The sequence below is a fragment of the Heterodontus francisci genome, chromosome 16, assembly GCF_036365525.1.
Source record: "Heterodontus francisci isolate sHetFra1 chromosome 16, sHetFra1.hap1, whole genome shotgun sequence".
Lineage (NCBI taxonomy): Eukaryota > Metazoa > Chordata > Chondrichthyes > Heterodontiformes > Heterodontidae > Heterodontus > Heterodontus francisci.
In genome coordinates this window covers 82,616,525-82,642,023 of record NC_090386.1, presented here as the reverse complement: position 1 = coordinate 82,642,023, position 25,499 = coordinate 82,616,525, and the positions used below count along the sequence as shown (strand labels likewise).

The 25,499-nt window shown below is 43.2% G+C and overlaps 1 protein-coding gene across 1 annotated transcript in view; it reads right to left on the bottom strand.

Moving 5' to 3' along the window:
• The window catches only part of LOC137378259 (translocating chain-associated membrane protein 1-like 1), a 125,205-nt gene that overhangs the window by 45,059 nt on the left and 54,647 nt on the right, over window positions 1-25,499 (bottom strand). The window contains exons 3-5 of the mRNA XM_068048501.1: window positions 18,538-18,656; window positions 251-367; window positions 94-152 (exon numbers count right to left, since the gene is read on the bottom strand). Coding sequence (XP_067904602.1) covers window positions 94-152; window positions 251-367; window positions 18,538-18,656 — 295 coding nt within the window. The remainder of the gene's footprint in view (window positions 1-93; window positions 153-250; window positions 368-18,537; window positions 18,657-25,499) is intronic.

Below are 25,499 nucleotides of genomic sequence, written 5' to 3'. Positions count from 1 at the left end.
TATATAATTATTCTGCTTTCATAACTACACAAGAGCAAGTTTTTTTATATGAAATATTTTCTTTCCATTTAAAAATTAGAAAAATGTACTCACAACATGTGAGCATGTGGATATCTTTCCCATAAGAGAGTAGGATCTGTTGTAAATTCTTCCTGCGGAGAAAAAAAATGAAAATGAATCAGTAAATTAGAACATTTATAATTTGATATAAATTATAATACAATGAAATGTTTAAAAGATATATTCTTACTCCAGTCAGGATGCTTCCTCCCCAGATAAAGGAGAACAAATAGAAGAATGCCAGCTGGCCGGATTCATTGAATTTACTGTGCTTTGTTTTGGATAAATGCAGCCGTCTGTTTATTTTCTGAAAGAGATAAAAATGATGAGCAAAAAATGTGAGATTTATCCTGCAACCTTGAGTTAAAAATGTAATCTAGCTGGTTAACATGCAGGTTTCAAAGCAATGTGATTCCCCAAACTGGTGCTAAAAATGGAAATATACATTCTGAATATCTACAATTCTTGTACTTCTGATGACATGGCCAGATAACACCACTGGGTCACAGCTGATGTGCATTTAGTCCACAATTCACAGAGCGGACTTCTGCACAGTTCCCCTTTTATATCAGTCCATCAGCAGCTGACAGAAATTGTGCTTCCCCCATTTTGGAAACAATCCAGCAAAACCAAAATATCTAGTTCACCTTTGTTTGGATCCTTTATTATTAGTGGTAGCATCTGATATACAATGGCTAAATCTAAATAAAGTTGTCTATCATGCAAATTAGTAATCCTATAGTTGATACCTGACCTGATCAAGTTTAATATATTGTGTAAATGACCCAAGTTATTCCATCAATTCCCATGCATACTGAGTAACTGACTATGAATGGCAGCCAAGCAAAAGAAGTCTGTTAAAGTCTTTCCTTTTGATATGTCTTGACATGCAATTCCAAGCCTTGAGGCACAGGAAGAGAATCAACCTGTGATAGTGATGCTTTGATTGACAGCTGCATCTGAGGTAGGGATTAGGGCCAAGTATATTTTCTCTTGACAGACAATTCAATGGCTGGGGTTTCAAGTACAAACTTATATCAGGCCACCTACTTTTGGCCCACGAGTCCGCAACCAACAGAAGATCTGTGCTAGTTTGACTCCGTGGCAGTGGTTTGCCATGCAAAAAGCAGACATATGTTTTCAAGGCTTAATATAAAGATATAGCTCAAGGGAAGTGTTTTTATGAGAGAAGAACAGCAGTGTTTATAATTACGGAGACAGAATAATGGTGTTTCTCAGTTCTCATAAGAAATCTAATCTAATTGAGACAGTGGTGAAGAAAACATTAAGGGAACAAGGAGGAAGAAAGCAGATGCAGAAGTAGCAAGTAGGAAATGAATGTGTGACCCGTGGACAATAGACTGATGGTAAAGTGGGAGTTTGGATATAATGAAGGGGAACAATCAAAATTTAGGAATGGTAAAGTTTGATGGCAAGTACAAGGGATGAAATATGAACAAGAAGGAGAGTGCTAAAGGAAGGAGTGATGGGGAAGATGGCATTGATCTGCTTCTTAGAATTGAAGAGTTTGGGCAAGCTGTAGAGCTGGAGGAGGTTACAGAAATAGGGCGGAATTCAAAAAAAAAGGATGAAGATTTTAAACATATGTTGGGAGTTGGGGAATGTAGAGCAGCAAAAACAGTGGTGATGGGCGAGTAGGATCTGGTGCAGGATAGAAAGTTTATGGAACAGAAAGAGGCCACTTGGCCCATAAGGTGCATAAACTTCATCTCATCTCAAAATATGTCTACAGTGGGAATGGCATACTGGCCAAGAAAGCTCTTCAAGTGACACTGACAGGGATGCAGGTTTCAGCAGGAGATGGGCTGAGATAGAAGTACAAGCAGGCAAGATTTGGAGTGAGTACCATAACTCAGGGGCAGTTTTTTTATAATCCTTTCATGGGATGTGGGTGTCACTGGCAAGACCAGCATTTGTTGCCCATCCCTAATTGCTCTTGAACTGTGTAGCCATTTCAGAGGGAATTGTTGTGGGTCTGGAGTCATATGTAGGCCAGACCAGTGAAGGACAGCAGATTTCCTTCCCTAAAGGACATTGGTGAACCAGATGAGTTTTTACAACAATCGATGGCAGGCACTATTACTGAGACTAGTTTTCAATTCCAGCTTTTTATTAATTAATTGAATTTTAATTCCACCAGCTGCCATGGTGGGATTTGAACTGGTACCCCCAAAGCATTAGCCAGGGTCCCTGGATTACTAGTTCAATGACATTACCACTATGTCATTGTCTCCTTATGCAGACATTGAACAGTCTGGTTCCGCCTAAGGCACTGTCTAAAGGAGTGGGATGGAATTGATGACAAACATATGCAGTCTATGGCAGAGCCAAGGAAAATGTTCAACTCAAGGAAAATGCATCTCATTCAAGAATGAATGTTGAATAAGGGGTATGATAACATAGGCATTAGAGCAGTGGACAGAGATTTGGGAGAGGCAGAGATGGGGTCTTCAACGTACAAGTAGAATTGCACCCCAATATAATATCAAAATACCACGGGATGCTGGAAATCTGAAATAAAAACAAAGTGCTGGAAATACTCAGCAGTTCTAGCAGCATCTGTGGACAAAGAAAAATAGTTAACTTTTCAGGTCTGTGACCTTTCATCAGAACCCCATGCAACCCAATTGCATCCCACGTTTGCAGAAGATACGACCCAACTAAGTAATTATTTAATTAATTACTAATGGGCTGGGCAGCTATTGTAAATAAGAGGGCCTACGATCAGCAATGACAGCATTCCTGCACAATACTTGTGTGGTGTTTTGATAGTTTCTCCCTATCTACTCTGTTTCCACTGGCAGAAGGCTCAGTAACCAGAAAACACAAGATTTAAGATAATTAGTAAAAATGCCAGAGGCGAGTGAGTAATTAGTAAAAATGCCAGAGGCGAGTGAGGAGAATTTTTTTCACTCAGTGAGTTTTTATGATCTGTATGCACTGCCTGAAAGAGTAGTAGAAGCCGATTCAATAGTAACTCTCAAAAGGGAAATGGATAAGTAATTGGATAGCTCTTTCAAAAAGGCAGCACAGGCATGAAGGGCCAAATGGCCTCCATCTATTCTGTATGCTTTTATGATATAAGAAATGGCTGCTGGGAATGGCAGCACTGGACATAAATGCATTTACAGAGCCCTACAAGTTGTATTTAATATTTTTCTTGCAGAACATCAAGTTTACTCTTTATTGATTACTTAGATATCAGGGTTGCGCACCATTTATTAATATTTACAGGTTGGTATCCCATGCAATCTTTATCGAAATACCATAATTGGCAATGGGAGCACTAACAAGAGACTGAAACAGATTTCTAGATCTATACCTTTTATCTGATATTTTTGTTGGGATGTGTAAATACTATACAATTCATTATTTACTTACAGGTTGGGCATAATTTATTAGTTATTTAAAAGTTGGGGAAAATGTATTCATAATTTTATAGGTCAGGAGAGTTTATTCTTATTTACAAATTGGGTTTGGGCACAACTTAATGTTGGCATCCTGTGCACTATTTATATATTGAAATTGTCACTGGGAACTGCAGCACTGGAATATGTAGTCTAGTTCTCAATTTAAAATTGCTTCATTTCAAATTAATTTTAGCACTAACTTTTATGTTGCTGCATTGAGAATTTAAATTACAGATAATTCAATCTTATTGCACCAAAAATTGGGTGAATTATCAATAGACTGTAGAGTCCTGCACATTTTTATTGTTGAATAAACCAATGTCACAGGATTATTAATTATTTATTTACAGGTTGGGTTCAGGAGAATTCACTTTTATTCCAGGTTGGACTTTCACAGCTGTGATTCAACACTTCATTTAGTTAATGTTGAAATGGCCGTTAGGAATGACAACACTAATTAAATACATCTATACAGAGTTGCATATTATAGTTCCAAGTGCTCTTGCAGTACAAGTCTCAGATATTATTGTTTTAAGACTAGGTTCAGGAAAATTCATTTATCAGGTGAAATCAAATACAGTTATGAACTTCAGAATTTTTCGTTAATTTTACTTTAACACATTAAGACAAGCAAGACAAAAAGCCAAGCGTTAAGATTCTTATAGTAGCAAAAAAATCTCCCAGTGTTCTAAGTTAACAACTAGCGCTAGTGCTTCTGACACACAGACCTGGGTAGGTGCAGTTAGGGGACCAAGCTGGGAGTGAATTCAAGTGTCAGCCAGAGGCACAAGAGGTACGCACGGAAAATCCATTTTTACCATGATGGACAGTCGTGACAGAATGAGAATGACAACAAAAGTGCATTGTATGCAAAAAGAAAAGAATTTGCACTTATACAACGACCTCAGGACGTCCCAGTTTTTTTTTTTTTTTTTTACAGCCAACAAAATATTTTTTAAAGCGTAGTTACTGTTGTAATGTAGGAAACCTGACAACCAATTGGCACACAGCAAGCTCCCACAAACAGCAATAACCAGATAATCTGTTTTTAGGTGTTGGATGAGGGATAAATATTGGCCCGCCACAGTGGAGAACACCCCTGCTCTCCTTTGAAAAGCGCATGGGATCATTTATGTCCACCTGAAAGCAGACCGGGCCTCGGTTTAGCATCTCATTCGACAGCGCAGCACTCCCTCAGTACTGCAGTGGGAGTGTCGGCATAGATTGTGGGCTCAAAGCTCTGGAGTAGGGCTTGAACCCACAAACTTCTGACTCAAAAGGTTACACAGATCCCAAATGCACCACGGTTGATAGTGAAGAGAAGGACAGCCCTTGTACAAGAACAGGGACTGAGCTGCCAAAATGGCAACCGATCACTCAAGCAGCCTGGCCCCATACCCGGGCTTGGGGCAGGGGAGGCGCCCAGCTTCTTGAAGGTACCTCCCAGACACAGGCAGCGCATGAGAGGAGGCAGAGATGCAACAGGCCTGAGTGCCTGATGTCAGAAAAGGAGGACCCGGTTACAAGATTTCTTACAGATTATTCTTTCATTCAAGATTTCAACTTCTGCCTTTTTTCAAAAAAAAAAATTGATTTCCTTGAAGATAGTCTCAAATATGGACTGGCAAGCAGAAATCAACAAAGAGCAGAGTGGAACTGAGCATTTGGACATGGAATGCCACATGGGGGAAGGAGGCAGAGTGGCTGGAAAATGCAAGACCTGGAGCTGGAATTAAGATCCATGTTGAAGCAGGGTTAGTGTTCCTATTCCTTAGAAACTGGTAGTTACAGTGTCTGCACCCTGCAGCAGGTAAAGGTACTCCTCAGACCAAGTCCAAGAGCATGGACTGATGGGAGTAACAGCATCAGTTCGACATAACATTATTTATTACAGGCCCTATTGCAATTACATGTTTTTCCTTTTATTCAGTTGCAGCCTTCTTGTTTTTCTTACTTTTATGCAAGAATATTTCATAGCCATAACCCAAGTATTCACCTGTCGTAATGGTGGTTTACAAAAGTAAGAAATGCTGGAAATACTCAGCAGGTCCGGCAGCATCTGTGGACAGAGAAACAGAGTTAACATTTCAGGTCAGTGACCCTTTATCAGAACTGGCAAAGGTCAGAAATGCAATAGGTTTTAAGCAAATAAAGTGGGGGTGGAGCAAGATATAACAAAAGGTAAGGTGTTGATCGGACAGGGCCATACAGAATAACTGACCAGAGGGTCATGGAGCAAAGGCAAAAGCTATGTTAATGGTGTGTTGAAAGACAAAGCGTTAGTGCAGAGAGGGTGTTAATGGGCAGAAAAATGAACAGCCCTGGCCCAAGACACAAACATGAAAAAAAGTGGGCAGGCACATGGTAAGAAAAATGCATGATGAAACAAAATAAAATTTAAAAAAAAGAATAACTGGAAATAAAAAGGGGGGTACCTGTCATGCTCTGAAATTATTGAACTCAAAGTTCAGTTTGGCAGGCTGTAGCGTGTCTAATCAGTAAATGAGATGCTGTTCCTCGAGTTTGCGTTGATGTTCACTGGAACACTGCAGCAAACCCAGGACTGATATGTGGGCATGAGAACAGAGGGGTGTGTTGAAATGGCAAGCAACCGGAAGCTCGGGATCATGTTTTCAAACTGACTGGAGGTGTTCCGTAAAGTGGTCACCCAATCTGCGTCTGGTTTCCCCAATGTAGAGGAGACCACATTGTGAACAGCGAATACTGTATACTAAATTGAAAGAAGTACAAGTAATGGGCGGCACAGTGGCGCAATGGTTAGCACCACAGCCTCACAGCTCCAGCGACCCAGGTTCAGTTCTGGGTATTGCCTGTGCGGAGTTTGCAAGTTCTCCCTGTGACCGCGTGGGTTTCCGCCGGGTGCTCCGGTTTCCTCCCACAGCTAAAGACTTGCAGGTTGATGGGTAAATTGGCCATTGTAAATTGCCCCTAGTGTAGGTAGGAGAATGGTGGGGATGTGGTAAGGAACATGGGATTAATGTAGGATTAGTATAAATGGGTGGTTGTTGGTCGGCACAGACTCAGTGGGCCGAAGGGCCTGTTTCAGTGCTGTATCTCTAAATAAATAAATAGCTGCTTCATCCTACAGGAGTGTTTGGGGCTTTGGATAGTGAGGAGAGAGGAGTAAAAGTGCAGGTATTACACATCCTGCGATTGCATGGGAAGGTGCCGTGGGAAGGGGACGAGGTGTTGGGGGTAATGAAGGAGTGAACTAGGGTGTCACGGAGGGAACGATCCCTTCAGAATGCTGACAGGGTAGGGGAGGGGAAGATGCGTTTGGTAGTGGCATCACCCTGGAGATGGTGAAAATGGCAGAGGATGATCCTTTGGACGTGGACGCGGGTGAGGAGAGAGGGGGGGGAAAAGGCGGTGAGGAGAGAGGGGGGGGAAAAGGGGTGAGGAGAGGGGGGGGGGGAAAAAGGGGTGAGGAGAGGGGGGGGAAAAAGGGGTGAGGAGAGGGGGGGGGAAAAAAGGGGTGAGGAGAGGGGGGGGGGAAAGGGGTGAGGAGGGGGGGAAAGGGGTGAGGGAGGGGGGGGGAAAGGGGTGAGGAGGGGGGGGGGGAAAGGGGTGAGGAGGGGGGGGGGGGGAAAGGGGTGAGGAGGGGGGGGAAAGGGGTGAGGAGGGGGGGGGAAAGGGGTGAGGAGGGGGGGGGGGGGGGAAAAGGGGTGAGGAGGGGGGGGGGGAAGGGGTGAGGAGGGGGGGGGAAAGGGGTGAGGAGGGGGGGGAAAAGGGGTGAGGAGGGGGGGGAAAAGGGGTGAGGAGGGGGGGGAAAAGGGGTGAGGAGGGGGGGGGGGGAAAGGGAGTGAGGAGGGGGGGGGGGAAAGGGGTGAGGAGGGGGGGGAAAGGTTGAAAGGGGTGAGGAGGGGGGGGAAAGGGGTGAGGGGGGGGGGAAAGGGGTGAGGAGGGGGGGGAAAAGGGGTGAGGAGGGGGGGGGAAAGGGGTGAGGAAGGGGGGGGGAAAGGGGGGAGGAAAGGGGGGGAAGGGTGAGGAAGGGGGGGGAAAGGGGTGAGGAAGGGGGGGGGAAAGGGGTGAGGAAGGGGGGGAGGGGTGGGAAGGGGGGGAGGGGTGAGGAAGGGGGGGGGGGGAAAGGGGTGAGGAAGGGGGGGGGAAAGGGGGTGAGGAGGGGGGGGGGAAAGGGGTGAGGGAAGGGGGGGGGAAAGGGGTGAGGAAGGGGGGGGGAAAGGGGTGAGGAGGGGGGGGAAAGGGGTGAGGAAGGGGGGGGAAAAGGGGTGAGGAAGGGGGGGGAAAAGGGGTGAGAAGGGGGGGGAAAGGGGTGAGGAGGGGGGGAAAGGGGTGAGGAAGGGGGGGGAAAGGGGTGAGGAAGGGGGGGGAAAGGGGTGAGGAAGGGGGGGGAAAGGGGTGAGGAAGGGGGGGGAAAGGGGTGAGGAAGGGGGGGAAAGGGGTGAGGAAGGGGAGAGGGGGGAAAGGGGTGAGGAAGGGGGGGGAAAGGGGGTGAGGGAAGGGGGGGGGGGGAAAGGGGTGAGGAAGGGGGGGAAAGGGGTGAGGAAGGGGGGGAAAGGGTGAGGAAGGGGGGGAAAGGGGTGAGGAAGGGGTGAGGAGGGGGGGGAAAGGGGTGAGGAGGGGGGGGAAAGGGGTGAGGAGGGGGGGGAAAAGGGGTGAGGAGGGGGGGAGAAAGGGGTGAGGAGGGGGGGAGAAAAGGGGTGAGGAGGGGGGGGAAAAAGGGGTGAGGAGGGGGGAGAAAAGGGGTGAGGAGGGGGGGGGAAAAGGGGTGAGGAGGGGGGGGGGGAAAAGGGGTGAGGAGGGGGGGGGGAAAAGGGGTGAGGAGGGGGGGGGGAAAAAGGGGTGAGGAGGGGGGGGGGGGAAAAAGGGTGAGGAGGGGGGGGGGGGAAAAAGGGGTGAGGAGGGGGGGGGGGAAAGGGGTGAGGAGGGGGGGGGAAAGGGGTGAGGAGGGGGGGGGGGAAAGGGGTAGGAGGGGGGGGAAAGGGGGAGGAGGGGGGGAAGGGGTGAGGAGAGGGGGGGGAAGGGGTGAGGAGAGGGGGGGGAAAAGGGTGAGGAGAGGGGGGGAAAAGGGGTGAGGGGGGGGGGGAAGGGGTGAGGAGAGGGGGGGGGGAAAAAGGGGTGAGGAGGGGGGGGGAAGGGGTGAGGAGAGGGGGGGGAAAAAGGGGTGAGGAGAGGAGAGAGGGGGGGGAAATGGGTCCGGACATGGGTGAGAATCCTCAGTTGAGGAAAAAGGAAGACACATCAGAAGCGCTGTCGTGGAAGGTTGCATCATCAGAGCAGATGCGTCAGAGATGGAGAAACTGGGAGAATGGAATGGAGTCCTTGCAGGAGGCAGGGTGTGAAGAAGTGTAGTCGAGGTAGCTGTGGGAGTCGGTGGGCTTACAAATGATTAGTAGACAGCCTATCCCCAGAGATGGAGACAGTGAAGTCGAGGAAGGGAAGGGAAGTGTCGGAGATGGACCATGTAAAAGGAGAGAGAAATGTGGAAATTGGAAGCAAAGTTGAGAAAGTTTCCCAGTTTGGGGCAGGAGCAGGAAATACAGTCATCAATGTACCCAAAACAGAGTTGGGGGAGGGGGCCTGGAACAAGGAATGTTCGACATAACCCACAAAATGACAGGCATAACTAGAACCCATGCGGGTACCCATAGTAACCCTTTTTACTTGAAGTAAGTGAATGGAGTTGAAGGAGAAGTTGTTCAGTGTGAGAACAAGTTCAGCCAAGCGGAGGAGGGTGGTGGTGGATGGGGGCTGGTTGTGCCTCTGTTCAAGGAAGAAGCGGAGAGCCCTCAAACCGTCCTGGTGGGGGATGGTGGCGTAGAGAGATTGGACGTCCATAGTGAAGAGGCGGCGGTTGGGGCCAGGAAACTGGAAATTGTCAAAATGACGTAGGGAGTCAGAAGCGTCATGCATGTAAGTGGGAAGAGACTGGACCAGGGGAGAAAAGATAGAAATCAAGATAGGAATAAAGTTCAGTGGGGCAGGAACAGGCTGAGACAATGGGTCTGCCAGAACAGTCCTGTTTGTGGATTTTAGGAAGGAGGTAGAAATGGGCTGTCCGGGACTATGAGGTTGGAAGCTGTGGAAGGAAGATCTCCAGAGGAGATGAGGTCAGTGACAGTCCTGTGGACAGTAGCTCGATGTTCGGTGGTGGGGTCATGGTCCAGGGGGAGGGAGGAAGAAGTGTCTGAGAGTTGGCGCTGAGCCTCTGCAAGGTAGAGGTCGGTACTCTAGAAAACAATAGCACCACCCTTGTCTGCAGGTTTGATGACAAGCGGGGTTAGCCCTACGAGAACGGAGTGCAGCAATTTCAGAGGGAGACAGGTTACAGTGAGTGAGGGAGTTAGAGAAATTGAGACGGCCTATGTCTTGCCAACAGTTTTCAATGAAAAGATCAAGAGTGGGCAATCAGCCAGAGGGAGGGGTCCAGGTGGAGTGAGAATGCTGGAGGCAGGTGAATTGGTCTGCTGGTTTGGGGTGGGGGGTGGGGAGAGGACTCCTGGTCAAAGAAGTGAGCCCGGAGGTGAAGGCGAGGGAAGAAGAACTCGTCATGCCGAGCGTGAAATTCATTGAGGTGGGATAAAAAGTCCTTTGCCGAGTACAGAACATAGCAATTTACTTGTACTTCTTTCAATTTAATATACTGTCGCTGCTCACAATGTGGTCTCCTCTACATTGGGGAGACCAAATGCAGATAGAGTGACTGCCTTGCGGAACACCTCCACTCAGTTCGAAAGCATGACCCCGAGCTTCCAGTTGCTTGCCATTTCAACACACCCCTCTGCTCTCATCCCCACATATCTGTCCTGGGCTTGTTGCAGTGTTCCAGTGAACATCAACGCAAGCTCGAGGAACAGCATCTCATTTACCACTTAGGCACGCTGCAGCCTGCCAGACTGAACTTGGAGTTCAATAATTTCAGAGCATGACAGTTTTATTTCCAGTTATTTTTTCTTCTTCCAAAATTTTTTTTATTTTATTTTGTTTCATCATGCATTTTTCTTACCATGTGCCTGCCCACTGTATTTTTTCATGTTTGTGATTTGGGCCAGGGCTGTTCATTTTTCTGCCCATTAACACCCTCTCTGCACTAACGCTTTGTCTTTCAACACACCATTAACATAGCGTTTGCCTTTACTCCATGACCTTCTGGTCAGTTATTCTCTATGGCCCTGTCCGATCAACACCTTGCCTTTTGTTATCTCTTGCCCCACCCCCACTTGATTTGCTTAAAACCTATCACATTTCTGACCTTTGCCAGTTCTGATGAAGGGTCACTGACCTGAAACGTTAACTCTGCTTCTCTCTCCACAGATGCTGTCGGACCTATTGAGTATTTCCAGAATTTCTTGTTTTTGTTTCAGATTTCCAGCATCTGCAGTATTTTGCTTTTATTGCAATGGTGGTTTAGATCGACTTGACAAACTTTTTTGCCCCACCCGCCTCCATGAACAAGGAACGTAGGAGGAGTAGGCCATTCAGCCCCATCAAGCCTGCCCCACCAATGAATAAGATCATGAATCCACTTCAATGCCTTTCCCCCCACACTATCCTATCCCCTTATGTCATTTGTATTTAGTAATCTGTCAATCTCTGCTTTAAACATACTCAATGACTGAGCTTCCACTGCCCTCTGGGGTAGAGAATTCCAAAGATTCACAACCCTCTGAGTAAAGAAATTTCTCCTCATCTCTGTCCCAAGTGACTTCCCCTTATTTTGAAATTGTGTCCCCTGGTTCTGGACTCCCCAACCAGGGGAAACATCTTACCTGCATATACCCTGTCTATCCCTTTAAGTATTTTGTGGGTTTCAGCAAATCACCTCTCATTCTTGGAAACTCTAGAGAATACATGCCCAATTTCCCCAATCTCTCTTCATAGGACAGTCCCGCCATCCCGCTAACAAGTTTGGTGAACATTTGTTGCACTCCCTCTGTAGCAATAATACCCTTCCTAAGGTAAGAGGACCAAAAAAAGTGTACACAGTACTCCAGGTACAGTCTAACCAAGGTTCTACACAATTGAAGCAAGACTTCACTACTCTTGTACTCAAATCCTCTTGCGATAAAGGCTAACATACCATTACCCTTCCTAATTGCTTGCTGCACCTGCATGTTAGCTTTCAGTGACTTACTGACAAGGGTTCCCAGGTCCCTTTGTACATCCACACTTTCTAATCTCTTACCATTTAAGAAATACTCTGCACATCTATTCCTCTTACCAAAGTGGATAACTTCACATTTTTCCACATTATATTCCATCTGCCACGTTCTTGCCCGCTCACTAAGTCAGTCTAAATCCCCTTGAAGCTGCTTTGCATCTTCCTCACAACACACATTCTCATCTAGTTTTGTGTCATCCGCGAACTTCGAAATATTACATTTGATTCCCCACATCCAAATCATTGACATATATTGTGAACAGCTGGGGCTCAAGCACTGATCCCTGCAATACCCAACTAGTCACAGCCTGCCAACGTGAGAATGATCCGTTTATTCCTATTCTCTGCTTTCTGCCTGTTAACCAGTCTTTAATCCATGCCAGTATATTACTTCCTATTCTATATGCTTTAATTTTGCTAACCTATCTCCTGTGGGGGACTTTATCAAAAGCCTTCTGAAAATCCAAGTATGCCATGTCCACCGACTCCCCTTTTTCAATTCTGTTAATAACATCCTCAAAAAACTCCAACAGGTTCGTCAAACATGATTTCCCATTCGTAAATCCATGTCGACTGTGCCCAATCAGATTATTATCCAAATGTCCATTTATCACATCCTTTAGAATCGATTCTAGCATTTTCCCGATGACTGATGCAAGGCTAACAGGTCTGTAATTCCCTGTTTTCTCTCTCCCTCCCTTCTTAAATAGTGGGTGATATTTGCAACCTTCCAATCTGCAAAAACCATTCCAGAATCTATAGAACTTTGGAAGATGTTCACCAATGCATCCACTATCTCCATAGCTACCTCTTTCAACACTCTGGGATGTAGCATATCATGTCCCAGGGACTTATCAACCTTCAGCCCCATCAATTTCTCTAATACAACCTTCTTGCCAATACTAATTTCCTTCAATTCCTCAGTCTCCCAAATCGCTTGGATCTCTAATTCTGGGAGATCTCTTGTTTCTTCCTCAGTGAAGAGAGGCACAAAGTAATCATTTAGTTTCTCTGCCCATTTCTCTATTCCCCATTATAAATTCTCCTGACTCTGCCTGTAACGGCCCCACATTTGTCTTAGCCAAACATTTCCTTTTTACGTACCTATAGAAACTTTTACAGTCTGTTTTTAGCTAGCTTACATTAATCTATTTTCCCTTAATCAGTTTCTTCGTCCTCTGCTGTACTCTAAAATCCTCCCAATTCTCAGGTATACTTCTACTTCTGGCAATTTACAGGCCTTTTTTAATCTTATACAATCCTTAATTTCCTTAACTATCCATGGTTGACTGCCTTTACTTTTGGGGTTTTTGTGCCTTGAAAGAATGCATAGTTGCTGTAAACCGTATGATATTTCTTTAATGACTATCCATTGCCTATGTACCTGTCATATCTTTTAATGTATTTTCTCAATCCACCTCAGCCAATTTGCCCCTCATACCTTCATAATTTCCTTTGTTCAAACTTAACACCCAGACTCAGATTGAATTACCTCACTTTCAAACATAATGTAAAATTCTATCATATTATGGTCACTCATCCTTAAAGGTTCTTTTACAACAAGATTAATAAGCCCTTTCTCATTACTTAATACTAGATCTAAAATAGCCTGTTCTCGAGTCAGTTCCTCAACATACTGCTCTAGAAAACCATCCCTAACACACTGCAGAAACTCGTCCTTCACAGCATTAGTGCTCAATTAGGTTTACCCCAAGATTGAAGTCACCCATGATTACTGTATTACCCATGCTACATGCTTCTCTAAACTCCTGATTAATACCATGCCCCACATTACCACTACTGTTTGAGGGGGTAGGGTCTGCAACATCAGCTCTTGACATAATGCATGAATGGTCATTCTTGCTGTCAATCATAAAATAAAATCCTGGGATGTTATACATCCTAATCACCTCTTTGGTAGTGTCCATCATACGCATTAGTAAGGCACCTTTTCCAAACATTTTTCTAAATGTGTAGGATCTGCACTACGCAAGGCTTTTCGTTTTATATAACCGTCTGTTAATATGAATATCAACATTCAATTGTTTTACCCAAGGTCCTATGGAATGTGTGCAAAAAACAATCACCAATGCAACTATACTGCTTGAATAGTAGTAAAACAATGGAATGGTTTAAATAGAATACATCTGAGAATGAAATAAGTGGACAAATAGAATCTGAAATAGTAGAATTTCCAAAGCTCAATGAAGTCACAAGAAAGTATCAGAACACTATAGTAATATTGCGCAGTGTCCATGAAGTCAGATATTTTGCAGTTTGAAGTTGCAACTGTTGGCCTGCACCCAGTAGGGACTGTACTCCAGACACACTTGGAGGAACCTCCTTATCCAGTAGTGTGCCAATTTGCTGGTATATCTGCATCAGAGGATCAAGAGGCACATGCTGAATTATAGGCCTTAATAGTTTAACATTAATAGGAAAAATATTGCTCCATAATAAAAGGAAGTAATTGTGCCGAGTTCTGTACAAGAACAAATTTGCATTTATACAACACATTTCACAACTTCAGGACTCCCCAAAGTACTTCACAGCTAATGAAGTACTCACAGCAAAGTCCCACAATGAGATAAATGACTACGTAATTTGTTTTTAATGAAGTTAGTTGTGAGATGAATATGCACCAGTCGCTGAAGGTAAGCATGCAGGTGCAACAGGTGGTAAAAAAGGCAAATAGTATGTTGGCCTTCATAGCGAGAGGATTCGAGTGCAGGAACAGGGATGTCTTGCTGCAATTATACAGGTCCTTGGTGAGGCCACACCTGGAATATTGTGTGCAGTTTTGGTCTCCTTATCTGAGGAAGGATGTTCTTGCTATAGAGGGAGTGCAGCAAAGGTTTACCAGACTGATTCCTGGGATGGCAGGATTGATGTATGAGGAGAGATTGAGTCGGTTAGGATTATATTCACTGGAGTTCAGAAGAGTGAGGGGGGGATCTCATAGAAACCTATAAAATTCTAACAGGACTTGACAGGATAGATGCAGGAAGGATGCTCCTGATGGTGGGAGAGTCCAGAACCAGAGGTCATAGTCTAAGGATACGGGGTAAAACTTTCAGGACTGAGATGAGGAGAAATTTCTTCACCCAGAGGAGTGGTGAGCCCATGGAATTCACTACCACAGAAAGCAGTTGAGGCCAAAACATTGTATGTTTTCAAGAAGGAATTAGATATAGCTCTTGGGGTGAAAGCGATCAAAGTATACGGGGGGAAAGCGGGAACAGGTTTACTGAGTTGGATGATCAGCCATGATCATAATGAATGGCGGAGCAGGCTCGAAGGGCCAAATGGCCTACTCCTGCTCCTATCTTCTACATTGCTGTTTTAACTCCCCTGCTCTCCTTTGAATGATGCCATGGAACTTCAACGTTCACCTGAGAGGGCAGCTGGGTCCTTTGTTTAACAACTCAACCAAAGTACGACACGTCCAACAGTGCAGCACCCTCTCGGTACTGCACTGAAGTGTCAGAATGGATTATATGTTTAAGTCTCTGGCATGGCCTTGTACCTATGGCATTCTGACTCAGACACAAGAGTGCTACCACAAAGCCAAGACTGGCAATTAAAGCTCCAGAAACAGGATAACAGGCAAAGATAAAGCTACAAATTAGATTGGTAATTGGTTAGATAGTAGAAAACACAAGGTAATTCTGAACATCTTTCTCTGGTATTTTTTGGTTCCTCTCCTGTCTTGGATCTCAATATGTCGTACACCAACTCTGGATGATGTGTAGGTTGGCAGCTACTGTGCTCACAAGCTTTCACCAGTGCTGCTCAAAAATTGTTCAAGTGGGATGTATGCAAGAGCAGACCATTGTCTATCAGCAAGCTCTCCTGGTAAGAGATATTGGTTTCAGGGAGCAAAAAAAATCCACTGCGGGGGTGGGGAGGGGGAATGGCATCAGGTGGACAGAAAGATAACAAAGAGGCAGGGAAATGGAAGGAAGTAAGCAAACTATAGTTCTAGCAGACGTGGTTTCTCCAGATAATCTGCATCTGCCTATAAAAGGGTCATCAATTTTTTCCAGACAGGAGTAACAGTTGCATAGTCATATCAACTGTATATGCATTATTTTCCTTCACATCAGAGAATGACTCCTGATTCTCTGCTTCTGAGCTTATCAACTCTACATTTGCAAAGGTGCTTTTCCTCAGGTGCTGCACTGCCACTGCTGATATTGGAATGGCTGGACTTCCCCTCTCTCCCCAGGTATTAAACATTACAGTACAGTGCCTGAAAACTCTCTCTCCGTCGTCTTCTCCTCTCACAAAAAATACATAGCCCTGTCTACCATTAACCCTATTCAAATATTTAGAACTGTATAGCTCCTAGATGTATATAAGAAAGTATTGCCTAACATGTAAAGCAGGAAGTAATCTGCTATTCTGCTTGAGAACAAAGAACAAAGAAAATTACAGCACAGGAACAGGCCCTTCGGCCCTCCAAGCCTGCGCCAATCCAGATCCTCTATCTAAACATGTTGCCTATTTTCTAAGGGTCTGTATCTCTTTGCTTCCTGCCCATTCATGTATCTGTCTAGATACATCTTAAAAGACACTATCGTGCCCGCGTCTACCACCTCCGCTGGCAACACGTTCCAGGCACCCACCACCCTCTGCGTAAAGAACTTTCCACGCATATCCCCCCTAAACTTTACCCCTCTCACTTTGAACTCGTGATCCCTAGTAATTGAATCCCCCACTCTGGGGAAAAAGCTTCTTGCTATCCACCCTGTCTATACCTCTCATGATTTTGTACACCTCAATCAGGTCCCCCCTCAACCTCCGTCTTTCTAATGAAAATAATCCTAATCTGCTCAACCTCTCTTCATAGCTAGCGCCCTCCATACTTGTGCAACTTGTTTAAATAAATCAATAGTAGTTTTTGTTTTGAAGTTTTCCTCTGGTGATATCAATAATAGGGATTCTAGAACATAGATTTGATGGATTAAAATCCAGCTACAGTACAGTCAGCTCAAGTATCACAGATTATAAAAGTTACCATGATCTGACATAGCTCCAGTGCAAAATTCTGATGTCCTGATAAAATTTTCTATTTCAGGACTTGTGAATCAAATGCCAATGATTTTTTTTTATTCATTCATGGGATCTGGGCATCGCTAGCCAGGCCAGCATTCATTGCCCATCCTCAATTGCCCTCGAGAAGGTGTGGTGAGCTGCCTTCTTGAACCACTGCAGTCCATACAAGTAAAATAAAAGTGAAAAAAAAAAGTTAAAGAAATGTACTTACATATTGCCTATCATAACCTCAGATCATCCTAAAATGCTTCACTGCCAATGAAGTACTTTCGAAGCACAGTAACCGTTGTAACTTCACTGCGTGCAATGAGCACTGCATAGTCGGTGAAAAGAAGTTTGATCAACACGTTTGACTTTACTTTTTGATCTTGGGCGTGCAATAATAAAGCATTTTCCACCTGATCTTGTATGGAGTAATAAACCTTCAGTGTGGAGGAGAAAGCATAAAGATGCAGTAGAGTGAAAAACATACTGAAGACTGTTGGGGTCAAAACATATCACTGTTTGACACCACTACAGATGACAAAACTGTCAAATTGATTACTACTGTACTGGACTGCAATCTTTGTACCACAATGGAAGGATCAAATCAGAACAGAAGAGTGTTTGGTTCAACCAATACTCCCCAGCAATTGGAAAAGATCCCTGGCAACAGTTTTTCATTTTCTTTTGTGATGAATTTGGACTAACCGTCAATCTAGACAAGACAGTGATCATGGAATAGGGTTTCAGAAGTTTCAACAGTTAACAGAATGCTAGAAGATGTACACAAGTTCTGTCACCCGAGATCAAGTCTAGACAACAAGCTAAACTCTTGCATCAGAAAGGTGATAACCATATTTTTCCAACTGACCAAGCAAGTGTGGGGGAAAAATAGGAGATCATTGAACATGCAAGATATGGGTCTCCTAAATGTGCATTCTGAGCAGGCTGCTGTACGCCAGCAAGACCTGGACCACCTAAAGACGAGACATTTTCCACACCCTCTGTCTCTTCCATATTCTAAATATCAAATAATATCACAAAGTGCATGACACCAAAGTACTTGAGGAAGCTAAGCTGCCATGTCTAATAACTTCGCTCCAACACAGATACTTGCAGTAGCTTGGTCATCTACATCAGATAGAAGAAGGGTGTATTCCAAGCAATCTTTTGCATGAAGAACTCGCAGATGTTTCAGGGTCGTTGGGCCAATCTAGGCTCAGGTTTAAAGAGTTTTGCAATTGAAGCCTGATACACTTTCCTCTGCTCTCTTCTCTTTCCTATGAGAACTTAAAACTCAACATCAATATCACAAGATGGGAAGATATGGGGAGCTAGAGGCTAAGAGAAAGGAAAGAGAAGAGAGCAGAGGAAAGTGTATCAGACTTCAAGAGTTTATACTGTGCAGGCTTTATCATCTGGCCCTGTCATTCAAGAATTGGACCCTTCGGTCACTCAATGTTGCAGCATGGAAAAGTAACTGAACTGATTTGGAACTTACACCACCATCCTTGGACATTGAAGGCTGCTATTCTACTCAATGTTGTAACTTAAGAAAATAATAGCTACATTGACCTGAAATGTTAACTCTTGCTTTTCTCTCCACAGATGCCGCTTGATCTGCTGAGTATTTCCAGCATTTTCTGTTTTTGTTGTGAATAGCTAGTAGGAAGTTGCAACAGAAGGAGAAAAAGATACAGGTATTTACAATTCTCTGATCGGTGAGGATCTATAGTACTTCCCCCTTTTCAAATACAGTATGTATGACTAACACAGACAAATTTTATGAGTCACCCGCATCAAATTTTTCCTAGGAGCTATAACCAAATTTGCAAAGAAACAGCATCGCAGCTTTTCACTTACATCCAGAATATACTCTTGTATCACAGCATGTAGAATGATAGCTATCAACATGTAAAAGAATATGGTGGCGAAGTCTTTAAAGCCATATTCATAGAAGCTGATAGAATCGATTCCTTCATCTGTAAAGAAGAAAATAAAGGATTAAGCATACATAAATCCACTTAGCAATAAATTGCGATCATAAATCCAAAATTGCTGGATCTTGTTCCCAGCACAGCCACATCTGGCAGGACAGCAGATTGGTGTGTCGAGCATGGAGGTCAGGGTGTCAGTCGATTCAGGCACGATTAAATTTTGTTATTGATTTTAATGATTAGAAAATCAGGAGCGCTGTGAATTAGGTGCCTATACCCAACTCTCTAATTTGTGCCTCAGGAGAGGAGTCTCCTGATTTCAGACCTCATATTGAATGTTATTAGCAAGCATGTTGTATATCTGTGCTATGTAGTGAAGTAATATCTATTTAAGCTCGTAACAGCACTCTCAAATAAGAGACCCCTAAACTGTCCTTACTGTGGTTATGGATACATTGGTAGCAAACTGTAACTAAAGAACTTGCAATTATCCCAGAGCTTTACAGCCAATTAAGTACATTTTAAGTGTAATCATTGTTGTAAAGTAGGAAATGCAGCAAATTGTACATTGCAAGATCCCACAAACAGCAAAGTGATAATGGCCAGATAATGTTTTAATGATGTTGTTTGAGGAATAAATCCTGATCAGGGAGAACTTTCCCGTTCTTCGACAAATAGTGCTACCAGTTCTTTCTCATCGCCAAGAGAACAAATGGGGCCTCAGTTAATGTCCCATCTGAAATATTCAGGGCACTGAGGGGTCAGCCTAGATTATGTGCACAAGTCTCTAGAGTAGGCCTTGAACCCACTACCTTCTGACTCAAAGGTGAGAAGGCTTAAACAATTTTTTAAAAAACTTCTTGGCTGCACATCAAGGCCATCTGTTTTGAGCAAAATCCTGATAACAGCCAACAAGTCGCTGACACAATATTCAACGAGATCTTCACAAGAAGTGCAGAGGAAGAAACGGAGGCATCAGGATCAAAAATCCATTCTATGACAGAGTCCTCTGCTGACAAAAAATGGCCATCTCTAAAACATTCCAAGAGCACAACAAACATCCAATGTTGAACTGATCCAAGATTAGGTTGATTCCTTCTAAGCTGACTCAGGTCATAGAGTTATTTACGGCATAGAAGGAGGCCATTCGGCCCATTGAATCCTTGCCAGCTTTCTGCAGAGCAATCCAGTCAGTTTCACTCCCCCACTCGATCCCCGCAGCCCTGCAAGTTTATTTCCTTCAAGTGTCCATCCAATTTCCTTTTGAAATCATTGTCCATAACCCAGGACTAGACTATCCACCCTCTCTCATATAAAACATTGAAAAAAAAACCAAGCCAACTACTTCTGCCCTTGTTGGAGCAGTTCAAGATTGAGATTTGGGTTGTAAACTCGCACATGATGATCAAATAAAAGTCCACTTCTTCTCCCCACCCACCTTACCATTTTGTAATGCTTATAGGCCCTAGTGGTCTTAAGTTCGTATCAGTAAACTGCACATAGTTAGGCACTAAATTGCAATCTCACTGAAAGAGCCACAAGGATGGTTCCATTCAGAAATGGAACTGGGTTAGCTTGTTTGTAACATGTACAAAATGACTCGTTAATTATGGAAAAAACTGATCTTCAAATCAATGTTTTTTTTAAAAAAACGGTTAAATAATGGACTGCCTGTGTTGTTGACGTGGTACGTTGGTAAATATACTATTATACATCAGGATTTTTAACAAACAACATAGATCATCAAAAATAATCTTGTGCAGCCAGGGAACCCATTTACTTATCAATTCTGGATATCAATTTTTTTTTGAATTCCAAACTCTCTCTCAGTTTGGAATAATAAAGTTTCTGATAATTACTAGAATAGATTCCAAACATTAAAAAAATTGGATAATATAATCTTCGACTATCACTGCAAGCATGAAACAAAAAGCCAAGTGCGACAGAAACCAACCCTGCCAAATGGAAACATTAATTTTGTCAGAGGGAACATTACTTGAACCCTTTTGCTGGACATTGCACAGAACTTGTTTTAAAAAAGACCACAGAGTTGGAAAGCTGAAACAAGGCCACACATTTGCATTCTGAGAGACAGTTGAACAGAGAGTCAATAGGAGTGCTCACTAATTCAATTAACAAGATTGGTCTAGGAAATCATAATAATAAACCTTCTTTGTCTTTGTAAGAGCCAGAGCTCCACGCCCCACTGTGTGTGACTGGAGAACTTTGAGAATCAACAACCCTCGCAGACGATGCTGTTTCAAACAAAGAGCTGGTCACATGACTTACCTGCTGGCCAGACTGCGAACTGTTTGAATTATGCCTCACAGAAAGGTTTGAGCAGATTGCAATTTGAAGACGAAAGAGATGAAGGTCTCTCCCTGTCTCTCTCTCAAGCAATGTCCCAAGGACCACGGAAGCAGCTTAAGCCTCAAGACAGAGGATCTCTTCAGCCTCCTGGTACTAGAGAAGCAAGTTTGAAAGCATGCATTGGGCCACAGCAAGGACTACAAGACCGCAATTTCAACCAAGGACTTTACAGCAAAACCAAAGACAGTAACTGAAATCCATTTACTACTCCAAACCTCCTCCTTTAATTCTTTCTCCCCCTCTGTATCTATTTGTGTGTGTGTTTATCTTGTGCATTCTAGTGTGATTACACCATGTATTTTAGCAATTTTAAACTCAGTTAGAGTGAGAAAGCTAATAAACGTAAATATTTCTTGTTTAAGCCTAACAAAACCTGTCAGTAGTTCCTTTGCAATTACAATGAGAGAGCAGTGAGCAAGGGCTCACTGAGGTACTAAGCTAAAAACAGTGTTTTAAAAGATGAACCCTGTTACAGCCAACTAGGAAAGGGGCCAGAGGCAGCCTGAGACCTCTTTCTCATCCCGTCGTAACAAAAGTGTCCAATAATATAAGTTATATCTAAGTCTTGTACTCTCCAGTATCTCACTTGCAGTGTCACATCATTCACGCCTGATTTTTCTAAATGAAATTTTAGCCAAATAAAGTAAAACTCAGAGAACCTACTAAAAAAACAAGTGGTAAACAGGTATGCCAACTACTAACCAAGAATCAACAAAGTACAGCTACCAACAAAGCAACTGACTGGAAGGAACTTAAAGGAATAACAAAATAATCTTTTTAAACGCCTTTATTATATATTGTTTGGTTAGTAACCTAAGGCTGGAATACCAAAAATAAGATTTTAATAAAACACATCTTTAAAAATTACATAGTTCACAACAACCATCAAAACTGAACCATACAGTTGCTTTTCTGTATTTATAATGTCTGCAACCATGTTTCCTGTCAATGACCTACTCCTCTTTTAGACACCTGGAATTTTTCAGGCGGCTTCACAGAAAGATAAAAACAACATGTATTAAAACAAACCAAATAAAAATAATCCCAGTTGTGTACGACAAGAAATTGGATGGTCATGACTTTCTCATGTTTTGATTATATGTTAAAGCAATAGCTCAAGGTAGCTATAGGATCATTGAAGTTTACAACACAGGAAGAGGCCATTCGGTCCATCATATCTGTATCAGCTCTCTGGTGGAACAATTCAAAAACTACTATTATGACCAATAGTGATTATGTGTGGATAGCTGTGAATTTTGTGTTAAGTCTTTTTGGAATTCAGGGTATCAGTCAATTAACCCTTCAATCCCTTATTCTCAAGTTCTGAAATGATTCAAAGTGATAACCCTGATTGGTGACGGTGGTTATATTTTTTTCAGTATAACGAAGACCCAACACATAATGTCTGAGCAGTAGCATCAAAGAACAGCAGCAGTGCCGTTAAGCCCCGGGTTGAAGAGTGATCTGCCCCTAACTACTCCCTGGTCCTGCCCCAGGTACCTTAGTGTCAGTCAATCAACTCGTAATATCTTAACCATTTCAGTGCTTGGAGTGTCCCTTCTTATACTTTCCTTATACAGCAAAGCTTATGGAGACCAATTTAACCTAATCATTACCTTGCTATTATTTGAAAGTCAAAATTACAAAATATGTCATTTAACCACCTGTCTGCCCACCCAGGTCAAACTCTCAAAGATCTCTGGCTTCCCAAGTTCAGACTCCTGTGAGCTCACAAACATTACAATGCTAGTCCTGGCCAAAGCAAGGAAAACATGGTGACCTTGGCATCCAGTTATTTTGGCTCAGCTTTAACTCACATCTGGGTTTCTGAAATTCTGCTATGGTGTTTATCTTCTGTCACAAACATGTGCTAGGTCAAAGGATGATTTTTTTTTTTAAATGGCTGGAAGTCTGAATATGGAGAAGAAACACTCAAGCCTTGCAAGCTTGGAACTCTGGCTGCTTACCGTGAGCACCGATGCACATGCCCTGCTGCAGACTGTAATGTTCAATGGTTTAATTGATCTGTGTTAGTCTGTTCACCTATTGATGCTCACCGTGCTTAAAGACATAAACCTGAGGGGGAGCTGGAGAGACAGAAACCTCCTTCAGCTAAACTGTTTGGAGAACTTTCTGGAAAGAACAGACAGAAATCTCCCTTGAAGGAATTCAATCACATTGCTGTCTCCTAGAGAATCACTGAATCAGCATCCATCTCTTCAAACCAGCAGCCTCAACGCCACCGAATTCAGCCTGAAGCCAGCTTAGTCATCAACCTCCACAGACTGTATACCCCTTTTATTTCTTGGAACACTAATTTGACCAACCTATCCTTCCCCAATCCGTAACCTGTGTGTGTGTGTGTATGCATGTATGTGTAGGAGGGAACGAGAAAGAGAGAGAGTAGAGAGACAGAGAGAGTAGAGAGAGAGAGTGTAGAGAGAAGAGAGTAGAGAGTAGAGAGTAGAGGAGTAGAGAGGGGGAGGGATGGAGCATATTTTTATTATTTTTTTACTTAGATTGGTTTAAGTACAATAAAGTTAACCTCTTTATTTGTTAAATACAAGAAAACTTGTCCGACTGGCTCTTTTATGATCATGGCGCGTAAACAGTTAAACACTCACTGAATTGGCAAGTATATCCACGGAAAAAGAAATAAATCTGTTGTGGTCATACAAGGAGAGGGAAAAGAGGGGAGCCCTTCGATTCCTCCTCACCTGACTATAACACTTCCAGTTCCCATACAGAAGCCTGCCTGTTTTCATGCTCTGCAAGATTTCTGCTGAAAGTTTCCTTTCTACCATTTGGCCAATAAAGACTCAAGCCACAATTCCCCAGGAAGTCACCTCTCCACTGCTTTTACCCAGGGTGCATCACAAGCAGGAATAAAATAGTTCAGTATAAGATTAAGTGCAACAATGAAATTAAGGTACAACCATAGTATTCAAATTAGTTTTCATTAATTAGCAAGAAAGCTCAATGTAGGGATTTCCCAGGATTCTTACAGTGTGACTCTTTGCATTCTAAGATAAGTGACAGGAAAAACAATGCAACTTAGTATATACAAAATCATACATATAATGAGCAGTGATAGTACAAATTGTTATATTGCAGAAAGCAAGTTGATGAAGGATATAACTGCAGCCTATCTTTACACACTTTTATCAGCATTTATTTACAGAGTTACAGTTACAGGCAAGCACCTCTAACTCCATGACCACAATTCAAGTCTGTATCCATGTATAGGGACACAAGTGAATCCCCAGTTAATGCCCATGACCTGCCTACAATTAAACATCAATATACAACTAACAGATTTCCTTCTCTCTCTTTAAATAAAAAGTAGAGTTTATTTGTGCAACCTAAATTTCTAAAGAAATTAAAATCAAAAAATTCATTTTCTGTACAAAGCATTACATTGCAAGACAACCCTCCCTCTAGGACCCCAAACAATTTCTTTGTAAAAGCATTTATTTCTGTAAATCAGACAGTTGATGATGTGCATCCACCCATTTAATTTTATAGATTGCCTTTCTCTCCAGCATTTTTTTCAAGCCGGCAAGGTCAATCCATAATGTTACGACCAGGTGAGAAAGGTGTCTAGGGGTCCCTTTGAGCCTTCACCTGTATTGTAACAGGATTTAATTTTTAAACACACTGTGTTTTGAGCTCCCCCTTGGTGAATCCTTGTTCGCTGATTTCCAATTATAAGGCAAAGAAATGAGCACAAACAGGCCTTCTTAGGTTTAAAGAAAAGTGAAATTTATTAAAACTTAAACTCTAATTTGGTTAACACCTATGGATACACACTGCGTCCCATGCTAGCATACATACGCGATATGCACATGCAAATAGAGACAGAAAAGAGAAGTAAAATAAAGTGGAGAGGTTTGAGGCAATATCAGAAGATTTTCTTGTTACTGTGCTTAGAGTTCACTGTAGTCCTTTTGTAGGTAGTTCTGGCTTGTAGGTAATTCTTGCTTTACGTTGGGGCCCAGTATTCTTCTTAAACCTTGTTCAATGTAGGAGACTTTTCTCTCCTGGGGTTCATGTGCCTTCAATGGTTTTTGAAGCTGCTGAGCGCGAGATGAGAGCAGACAGGAGAGAGGTCTTTTCCATCCAGGAGCAAACAGCTTTCAGAGTTCAATTTCTCTGGGCAAATTCAAATTCAAAAAAACTCCAACAGCCAGTTAGTCACGTGACTAAACTGGTCCGTCCACATGTTTGTGTATTTGGCCATCTTAGCAGTTAACCTGGACTGCTAGCCTCTCCACCTTCAACGTCTGGTAATCAAAAGTCCATTGTGGATTAAATTGGAGCAGTAAGTGTCCTTTTCAAGTACTGTCAGGACTGGGCTTTTTTTTTTTTAAGAACAAGTTCTTTCTTTACTCCAGTAACAATTTAAAAATCAATGTTCATGAGGCGAAATATGTGTGCTTCATTCTTGGCAGGTGGGGGCCTGCATGACAAAAACCTTTTCTCACTCTCACTTTTCTTAGAGGGTACATTATCCCACAA